Source organism: Telopea speciosissima, chromosome 8, assembly GCF_018873765.1.
Source record: "Telopea speciosissima isolate NSW1024214 ecotype Mountain lineage chromosome 8, Tspe_v1, whole genome shotgun sequence".
NCBI classification, from domain to species: domain Eukaryota; kingdom Viridiplantae; phylum Streptophyta; class Magnoliopsida; order Proteales; family Proteaceae; genus Telopea; species Telopea speciosissima.
In genome coordinates, this window is record NC_057923.1 from 59,356,082 (window position 1) to 59,366,572 (window position 10,491).

The window sequence follows — 10,491 nt, forward strand, 5'->3', positions numbered from 1 at the left end:
GAGACTAGAAGAATGGTCTTCTTGCAGTGACTTCGCCTGAGAAACCCACCTCCGGGAGTTACAAGAGACAGATAGAAGAGAGATGGAGAGGGTAGAACATAACCATTGGAGATGTAGGTTGGTCGGAGATGGAGATGGAGATGGAGAAGGAGAAGGTATGGCTCTGGTGCCGGTGCTGGAGAAGGTGAAATGCTTTAGTCCTTCATCCCACTTGATTTTGGGGTTAAAATTGTCTTTTCAATGTACAAGGGTAAAATAGTCCTTTCACACCAATAACTAACAGTAGACTAACACCGTTTGTATAGAGGGGGTGATCTGAGTATTTTCAAATATGAGGGAGGTGATCTGAGTATCGGCCCATTTTCAGGGGGTGTTTCGTAAATTTCCCTAAAAGAAAAAGAAAATTTGAATAAAGGACTAAGACAAAAGTTTAGCTCTTTTTCCCTTTTATTTTAATGGACGAAGAAATAGCTATTAACTAAATAAAAACATATGAACATCAGATCGAATCGTCACCGAGCATCCTTCAAGCTTAGTCTTAGACTAAGCTAGCATATCTGCCATAGAAATAAACATTCTATATTTCTATCCTTTTTAACCATGTCAACAGTTTTTAAAGATAAGAAACAAATGTCAATCAGTTTCAACTCTCTTCAAGTGAGGCCTTTTTAGTAATTTTATTCATTCATTTTCTCTCTTTGTTTCTTTGAATTAGGATATGGAGACACAGAAGAACTCGGGTTGCGGTCTGCCAACAAGAACCAATAGCCGGGCTTAGCTAGAAGGATTTCAATTCCTCGGGTTCCAAGGACCGTAGTCGAGGTCATGGAGATTCTTTCTGCAATATGAATGTGAATGGGAAGGTTGAAGCCATCGACGACGACGCCAACACCATAAAGGGTGAAGCCACCATGCCGTTGCACTTGAGGCAACCACCAGTCGCCGCTGGTAACACAAGAGAAACGATCATTGGAGTAGAGCAAACTTTCCCTTAAAAGATAAGTCATTGTGAGTTTACATTGTTAGACCCTTTAAAAAAAATGACACTATCATCTTGTAGCGCTAATAAATGTAAGGTTACAAAGTCTGTTTGTCTAATAGACGCACCTATTAAGAAAAGGATATAGGTATAAGAAATCTGACATCACCCATACTTTGTAGCATGACTTATTAGATCTAATATAAATTTAAGTCAAAAAGACATGTGAAATGATGCATTCTATAAATTCTAATGTGCTCAATTGAGTCTGCCATTTGTTTTGAATACTTTGGATCATTTGGGGGATTGTTATAATTTTAAACTATTTAAAATTTGATGATTCCGAATATTAATTTTATTTTGATAGGCATGTCAGTGTCCTATAGGAATGATGACTATTGGATGACATGTTTGAATGATCAACAAACTATCTCATGGGAAAGAAATTTTGTTTGAGCATGTCTTTTGGAGACAATTTTTTGCGGCTCTTCTTTATCTCATATACATAGAGAGGAGGTTAAGCTCATTTTTCTAATAGTTTCATTTACAAGCCCAACCTCTGTTTTTCTCTTAGCTTTTTCTATCCATTGCTTTGTTATGTCCTTATCAACACAACTCTAAAGTGTCCCAATGTACAGAGCTATTTTATCTTTGAGGCTGATTCTCCAAAGCCTGATTTGCATCATAAGGGTGTCTATCGTCTCAAGGAGAGTGACTAATGACGTGACTTAGTCTCATCGATTCTATAAGATTTTTCTTGTGTTTTTCAAGCTTGTGATGTCACGTATTGTGTTTATCAGTAATGTGTTCAAGTGGGTTTGTCTACGGTTAAGATAAGTTTTCAATCCCCCATTTATATTTGAGGAATATTTACAAAATCCTATGTAGGAATACCGTATAACACATGGATGGAATACAACACATGTTTACAATTCATGGATCGAAAATTAACCAAACTGTTCAACATAGAGTTGGGCTCACTTTCACGTATGTATACATGAACATATGAGAATGTATGAGAGCAGGTCACAGCCGTTCAGATGGAATCCACTCCATGTGGGTCTCATAGGATGGATTCCCTCAGACATGCTATCGAATTTTTTCGATTTTATACAGTTTGGACCTACCTGAACCGTATACGTGGCCTAACACCAAGGAATCCCATGGTGTAGACGTACTTTCGTTATTGCCCCTGAAAGCCATCAGCCGTCTCGTCTTCCCAACCGGTTGAAGAGGGAGTCGTCCTGTGTTGAACTGTTGATTCCCCTGTCCTCTCTGTATTCTAATAAGTGAGGGTTCCTACAATGGCGGATTCTGGAGATTCACATGATTTGCAGGAGTTTCTGAAGCCCTTCAATGAAAGAGCCTCTGACGCAGAGGTTAGTGAATACTTCAATCTTCAAAACCATTCTTTCCTGGTTTGACAAATTTTTTTTTCTTTTTGTGAATCGGGAGGGTTTTAGGGGTTTCTGGGATTTGGCCTTCCTAGAATGATAGACAAATACTGTTTCACCTTTTATCAAGAGAGTGAAGGGAAAGAAATATACTTGAAGCCCTTCACATGACACGGGTTCTTTTTTCGGCCATTTTTCCATATTTAAGAACAATACCGATATCTATGTTGATTCAAAAGTCCCCATGTCTTTCCTTGCTGCTTCAACCTACTTTACTCTTGTCTTCATTGAATTCTAGCATTGTACTGTCTTATGGGGTGTTCAGATGGTATCCTTTCATATCTGTATTTTTTGCATCTTTGGAGTGGTACTTGGTATAAGCATCATTACTGTAGCACTTGCATCATGGAATTAGGTGATGCATCCAAACTCCGAGTTTACAAAGTGTTATGTTATCCACTTTTCCAATGACTTCTTGTCTTATTTAGAAACCATTTATGGCATTGTGGCTTGATGAGCACCGATTGAACTTGTGGAAACAATTCCACTTTCCACAGTATCACTCTTTCTTTTCTTAGATGCATTCAAATTTATTTCTGCAAGAGCTTCAGCTTGGATGTGTTCAAGCACTTTGGAACAAGTGTGAACATTGTGACAAAACCTTAGCCATAGTTCAAAATTTCAGTGTGTCCGAGATGAAATAGGAAGCCAAAAAAAAAAAATCAACACTGTTTCGTTGAAATTTCGCTCATCTCGGTCTGAAAAATGCGTTGTTTCATCTAAATTTCAGTTATTTCGTTTCGGTGTTTCGCTCATTTTGGGTCATTTCGGCCATTTGTCCCCCGAAATAACCAAGCGAAACCCACGAAATTCCGCCTAAATATCAGTATTTTGCTCATCTTGATTTGACCGAAATGGCAAAACAAAACGAGTATTTGAACCTCGACCTTAACAACAAGAACCTATGAAGAGAAGAAGAGAATTGTGAGAGAGAGAGAGGATGCGCTAAGAACCATGATAGACTCAGCTTGTGTGCTATCATGGTCTCCCAACCTTTATTTATAATACTTGCTATTACATGTAAACTATAAGGAGGAATCCTACTTAGAGTAGTTACAAGCTAAAAAGAAAACCAAAAAACAAGAAACTAAACTAAAACAGGAAACTAAAATAACACATCATGATAAGTAAACTATCCCTATCGTGAGTAGACTTTAAAAATATCATGGCCAGTTAGGCAACCCAAACGAGCCTTCACTCTTGTAACACTCCCAGAGAAATCAAGGTTACATTTACATTTGAAATGGTTATTATTACCAGGTTGCTCTACATATTCCCAGGACTTATTATTCCTCCTCACCATTCTGTCTAGGGCTATAAGCACACAGCTATCTACATGATAAAAATTTACACACACTGTCACATTGATTCATTCGAATTTGAGAGCCCAAGTGAAAACAAGAAACTAAATTAAAACAGGAAACTGGAATAACACATCACAGTAGGAGCACTCCCCCTATCATCAGTAGTCTTTAATACTTTGATATATATATATATATATATATATATATCTCAAAAGACTCCAACTTGGAACAACAAGAACAGATATTAAAAGCAGCACTAGTCTTGAACCTATATAGAAGTCACTGATGCCAGTGAGCATAGAGAAACTTCATTGTGATAGCAATACCAACTCAAGCACACCAATTATCATCAGCAATTGTAGAGAAAAAGACAGATAAAATTACTGCATAGGTCACTGCAAACCACTGGTAAAAGTGAAGTATAGAGTAGTACGAATCAAGTAACAACATAAGGTTGCTGGAAACTACAAGTAGCAACATCAGGTTGTTGGGGACCAAGTAGCGGCATCAGGTTGCTGGGGACCAAGTAGTATCATCAAGTTATTGGGACCAAGTAGTAGAATAAGTAACCACATAAGATTGCTGGAAACCACAAGTAGCATCATCAAGTTGCTGGGGACCAAGTAGCAACATCAGGTTGCTGGGGACCAATTAGCATCATAAAGTTGTTGGGGACCAAGTAGCAGCATCAGGTTGCTGGAGACCAAATAACTCAGCATAAGGTTGCTGTGAACCAAACAATATTAGGTTGGTGTGGATTATTGATAAATTGCATTGTTGTTGAATACCACAATTAACTATTTTCATAGATAAAATTATTGTTGAGGACACAGGCAGATGATACGAACTAATAAATAATAATTATCTTCAATTGATAACTTGAGCAGATAATAATAATCTCCAATCTCCCCCTCATGTATAGCATTACACATGGACAAATTATGCAGAGGATGTAATAAAGAATATTCCACCATCATATGATAGCAATAACCAGCATCACGAAGGATGAGCATCACATAAATCCCATAATCAATAGCAGCCGCAAATAAGATCCCAGATAGGCCATATGATGTAGTTCAAGAGAACAAAAAGGGTACCAGTAAACCAGGCCATCAAACTGTACCGAGAATGGACTAAAATGTGTTATTTTGAGTGTTTCATGGGTTGTATGGGCCATGGGCTTTATATTTTTGGTATCAGAGCCATGGAGGGACGGAAGACGGAGTGGACGGTTGCTAAATTGTACTTACTATTGAAGGATGATTGTGCAAGTCTGATTCAAAATCTCTACCAAACTAGGGAGAGTTGATGTAGTTCAAGAGAACAAGAAGGGAAGCAGCAAACCAGGCCATCAAGTTGGACCGAGAATGGACTAAAATGTGTTATTTTGAGTATCCGATGGATTGTATGGTCTATGGGCTTTATATTTGTGGTTTTAGTTTTGTAATAAGCCAATTCTATAGCCTCAGTTATTAGGGATTTAAGTCCTATATGAGATTAAGTAGTTATTTTCTGTTTCTTAGTCATTAAGAACTGTATGTTTCTAGACTTTGAGTTTCTGCTATGTGCCTTTGTTAAGTGTTGAGATTGGCTGTTTAATGCATTAGGGTTGCTCCTTTTATTATATTTTATTGTTTATATATATTTTCTTGGTGCGTCAGGTAGGCAGCCAACACCATAATATATTCAGCCAATCACCTTTTGCATGGATCCTTTTTTATGAGCATTTTTATTTTTAAATATCGATGTCTTATCGACCTTATGTTAGGGCGTCCCCTCTAAGCAACATGCAGCGTCAACACCCAGATGCGGTGACAAGTAGGCTAGGGTCCTTATACCCAATACCAACACGAAGTTGCAGCTTCAGAAGATGGGTCCATTCAAGGTGCTGAAGAGGATTGGACCCAATGCCTACATGCTTGAATTGCCACCTGACATGTCCATAAGCAATATTTTTAATGTTGCTGATCTTACTTTGTATCTGGGTCACTATTCCAATGAGGGTGATACCAAGCATATTCTAGAGATGCTACAACTTGCTTCACTGAACAAGGACGAGATTGAATGTTGTCGACAACAAGTTTAGTATGACACAGCAAGGAGGCGATTACCACTCTTTCCATATCAAGTGGCAGGGTCGGCATGGTTGCATGTGGATCTATGATGATGATTTCAAGAGCATCAACTCAAACCTTTACGAGCCTTAGATGTCCTTTCTACATTTATCAGAGTTGAATCCTTTCAAGCTGAGGGGGGGTTGATGTAGATAAGTTCTCCTAGCAGCATAATCACAAGAAGAGTGGAATCAGGTCTCTACCTTATCCTGTGGTTCCTTGAATGAACCTGTTCTGGTTCAATTAAACCAGGTTCAGTTGGTTCAGGCCAGACCGATTGTGTGTTTTCTGGTTCCCCTAAACCTAATTAATCCAATCCAATTCTTAGTTAAAAGTAATTAATGCATGTGTGCAGAATTTGAGAAGCATTATCTAGTTTGTTACAACTATTATCTAAATTCTTTGAAGATATTATTTCAGTCAATAAGTCAGTCTATTGATTGTTGTGTAAGTCCAAAATGTAAGTCAGTCCATTGATGGTTGTGCAAGTCCTTGAAAATATGCAGTTCATTAAATGGTCAAAGAGTAAGTCCCAATGGGAGTCTATAACCTTCCCAATCACTCTATAAAAGTGCTGCCTTTAAGCATTTTGAACAAGTTAAAAAGTTGAATGAAATTTCTGGTTTTATGCCAATAGTTATGAGATGCAGTGGAGCCTAGTGAGATGGTTGCTTGGTGAGATGCTAACCTAGGCCTTGGTGAGAATCCTTGGTCTTATCCCTCTTATCTATTTCTTCTTCCTTTGTTATTAAAATTTTTAGTTGTGTTCTCACCTCCCTGTGATCCTGTCTATGAAGGATTCTGATTCTGTTGCGAAGACTGAACCAAGATCTCATTAAAACTTCTAATTATTCCATTATTTTTCAAAGGAAAATTTCAATATTTTCAGTAACTTGTATTTGCAAATCACTGTTGCTAATTGTTATATTACGGACAAAATGCAATGCACATTTTATTTTCAGGCCTAATTCTCATTGCTTCGCTGTATTCAAAACTGTAATATAACAGCTGAGATGTCATTGTAGTTGGAATGTTGGATTGTTGGGTGGACAATTCTGCCAGTGCCCTGCTAAATATAATGTATCTTTTACTACAGGGACGCCTATCAAGACTTGAAGCCTTGCTTGCCTCCAAGAATGGTTAGCCTCTCACTTATCCTTATTACAAGATTTCTGTTTGGACAGATAAAGAATGTGTGATATTGATAGAAGTACTTATCTAATTTATTTGGCAATCCAGCTGCTGCGAACGAAGATTTGTCAAAGATTGTAAGTGAGCTCCAAAAAAAGCTAGATGATGCAAAGGCTGCGATAGTACTGGAGCGTGAGCGAGTGAGGATTATTCTTTATTTTTCCTTTTCTTCCGTATTTTACAAGCCATGAAGGGAATGATTATCTTTTGTCCTTACTGTGTAGGCTTCCCAAGAGATTCGGAAGCTTGCTGCTGAAAATGCAAAGCTCCAATATCGAATAACCCATTTGGTTCGGGCATTGACTGAGGCAAATTGCAAGTTGGAGAATCAAACTAGATGAGGATTTACAAGGAAATAACTGAATGAAGTATGTAATCTTTACTTTGTTTGTCATTGCTAACCAGATACGGGAAGCACATGGCATTTTAAGGTTTCATATCCGAATTTATCCTTATCTAATGATCTTGTTGACTATGGAATTTTCTTCATGGTGGCTCAGTTTGGCAGCTCACAAGGGCTTGACGCACTGGCCATTTCATCCTTTGCTCAGTAGTGAATCTCAGTCCAAAAACATTATGCAAGTTGGCAAGCCTCTTTTTGGCATTTCTTTGCTAGAAAATTTAGATAATTGATGGAAAAAAGTCTAGTAGATGATCAGCCTTATTGTTAATGTGACCTACGAACCAGTCCAATTTCTTCTCATGAATAACTGTTGGAAAACAAAGACATTGGTTCTACACACTTGTGGAAACTGGAAACCCTGTGCAATACCTGTCAGCATGTGAAACAACTCACTGGAAAACAAAGCATGGGAAACATAGTTGTCAAGGCGCCACCTTGGTGTCCAGGCTCTCTCTTGCGTCCAAGGCGACAACATTCCTTGTCAACAGTTTACGAATTTACATTGATTTATATTTATTGTTTTGTTTTGTATGAATGCGCTAATATAATTTTCTGTGCTTTGTTTATTATATACTGGCTTTCTCATATTAGGTCATTACTAGCATGTCATATTATGTTGATATAGCTTCTATGTTGCGTATAAGCATAATTATATAAAATTATTATTGCCATTTTATATATAATCATATACTGAACGCCTAAGTGGGCACCTCTCCAACGCCTTTGATCACCTAGTCGCTTTGACAACTATGATGGGAAATACATAGGTTGTGATGCATGGGAACAACCCCATTTGATAACAAATGATAAGAAATGCATTAGTTTAAACTTAAAATGGAAATGAGAAATATTTTTGAGAACCTGATTTTAAAATTTTGTGTATGTTCAATTAAATCAGGTACGAGATAGGAGAGCTAGGTCACCATTTGCAGTCCTATTGTGGGACTGTGGGTTGTGTTTGTTTCATAGTTCTTAACAAGTTTGAAATTGGGGTAATTTGGTAAGGCGGGTAAACTTGTGTTTAATAAAACTTCTACCTATTTTCTTAATGAACAGTTAAAATATTTTACCAATATGTACGGAATACTACATTTTTCCCTTGGAAAACCTTAAGGGATGGGAATGGAACTTGGGTAGGATTGGGAACTGGGTCTGATGTGGAGTGGGCTGGGTCTAATAGTTATGTGCGGAATAGGCAAAATCATAATGTACGCATATTATTCTGGTTTTAGACGGGTAAATGGGTAAGGTGGCTAAAACTTGCTACCCTACCCTACAGATGGAGGCGAGGAGCACGACTAAGGAGATAACTTACCATGTTTTATCGTTTTTGGTAAGTCAAAGATTAAGAGGTCCTCTGTACACAAGGATCTATTGTAATGCTATATAAATTGACTGTCTATATGTAGGTATCACCAATGTCACTTAATAGAATATATGTGTGATCCACCAAACTTTCCCAAACTCTTGGTTAACCTTCCTATTTTCCTGTTTGGATGTTTTTCTCAGAAACATGAATTCCAGTCATGTTTCTGAGAAAAATGACACATCAGTGTTGCGTGATGTGAGCTTTCCTAATTACAGTTTTGGGTGGGATATGAACACATTAAGTTTTTTGTTTGGAGAAAGTTTTCTTCATGTTCCCAAATCCCTACAGGGTTTTAGTATAAATCCCAATATACCCTCATGATACCCTCTTGTCCCCATCCTTCAGCCCGCGGCGAATGGATTCCCATTCACAGTTGCTGAAGGAAAAGTTGTTCCTTTTTATTTTATCCAGATTCAGTATCTTGACAAAAATTATTACCAATGCTTCATCTTAAGTTTATTGATTAAGTAATCAGGACGACTGTAGGTTTAGAGCTATGATTATTTTCTGGTTGATGCACTTCAAAATTTTAATTCATTTTAAGTTTACCATATTCTCTAGCCCTGTTTTTCTCAATCGATCTAGGCCTTCTTTGTGTTGTGATTCTTTGTGTTGTGATTTGGAAGTAAGCTGGCTCCTTTCATTTCCTTTATAGTTTATATTGGACACTGCATATGTTTAGTTAATCATGCTTTCACACAGTTCCTTTGGTTTCTCCAGGTTTCTGATTCTTGAAGCATTTGCATCGAAGATGTTGAAATAGGAGGAAGATGTACTTGAATGAGAATTCTGTCACAGTATCAGTTGGGCAAAATATCCATGACATAATTTTTTATCGTCTTATTATGATGTCTATGTCCAGTTATCTCCGTAGTTGCTTGTATAACAGGTCAATGGTTGAAGTAATCCTAATCATCTTCTAGTGTGGCTGAAACAACATATTTTTTATGCTAATAGATTATCCTGTTTTAATTCATTTTGTAAACTCTTTTGATTCTCTTGTCTTATTCCTGAAAGGTTTTTTTGTTAAGGTTAAAAAAGGATTTTTACTATTATGTCACTATCAAAAGCTGTCATTGTCTTGCATGTTTTTCGAATTTACATGTGAAAGACAAGAATCTATCCTTCGGTTATGGCTGGAGTCTAGCACAGACCTTGGATGGAATTCCCCTCCTTGACCAAGCTCCCCCCCCCCCCCCCCACCCCAAAAAAAAAGGGTAAATACAAGATCATATATAAGAGCAACAATACATCTTCAATAGTCAAAGTATATTAATTGTCAAGTTGAAAGCATATGAAAAATATTCTGCAGTTTCAATTGATTAATGACTTGGTACCGGTCAATCCCCACCTGACTGGTTTCAAAATCAACATATAGTTAGTTAGCTAATGGTTGTCTAGTTGAAATTTCAATTGCATGGAGAAGACAGTTTTTTATAGTTTTTAGCTTGGTGAAAATTTTGCTAGCCATTGTTGACCAATCTCTAATGATGCACATAATCTGCCTTCTTACAGGCACTGACCCTTTTTTACATGTCATATTCCATTATACAAAGTGTTCAAAAACCTGGAATTGAAATCTGGATCGGCCGGAATCCGCCAAATCTTACCCTAACCCTAGTTTTTGGAAGGGAACCGGCCGAATCGGATTGGAGACGGCCAATCGATCCTGATTCT

The 10,491-nt window shown here is 37.5% G+C and overlaps 1 protein-coding gene across 3 annotated transcripts; it reads left to right on the top strand.

Annotated features, from left to right (window-relative positions):
• The first annotated feature begins 2,222 nt into the window (after positions 1-2,222).
• On the top strand, positions 2,223-9,634 carry LOC122671214. Of its 3 annotated transcripts, none has more exons than XM_043868322.1 (5): positions 2,223-2,358; positions 6,948-6,990; positions 7,079-7,182; positions 7,267-7,410; positions 9,535-9,634. In XM_043868322.1, the coding sequence occupies exons 1-4, from the start codon at positions 2,284-2,286 to the stop codon at positions 7,381-7,383; spliced, it is 339 nt and encodes a 112-aa protein (XP_043724257.1). In that variant the 5' UTR covers positions 2,223-2,283; the 3' UTR covers positions 7,384-7,410; positions 9,535-9,634. The 3 variants fall into 3 exon arrangements, with proteins under 3 accessions (XP_043724257.1, XP_043724258.1, XP_043724259.1); XM_043868323.1 differs by having other exon boundaries at positions 7,091-7,182; XM_043868324.1 differs by having other exon boundaries at positions 7,091-7,179; positions 7,273-7,410.
• Positions 9,635-10,491: the final 857 nt, after the last annotated feature.

What these genes read in the sequence shown, in the direction of transcription:
- LOC122671214 (XM_043868322.1), top strand. Translation starts at nt 2,284, where the DNA reads ATGGCGGATTCTGGAGATTCACATGATTTGCAGGAGTTTCTGAAGCCC. An exon ending in CTTGCTTGCCTCCAAGAATG is followed by an intron (nt 6,991 to 7,078) that starts GTTAGCCTCTCA and finishes TATCTAATTTAT; the next exon opens with TTGGCAATCCAGCTGCTGCG. An exon ending in TAGTACTGGAGCGTGAGCGA is followed by an intron (nt 7,183 to 7,266) that starts GTGAGGATTATT and finishes CTTACTGTGTAG; the next exon opens with GCTTCCCAAGAGATTCGGAA.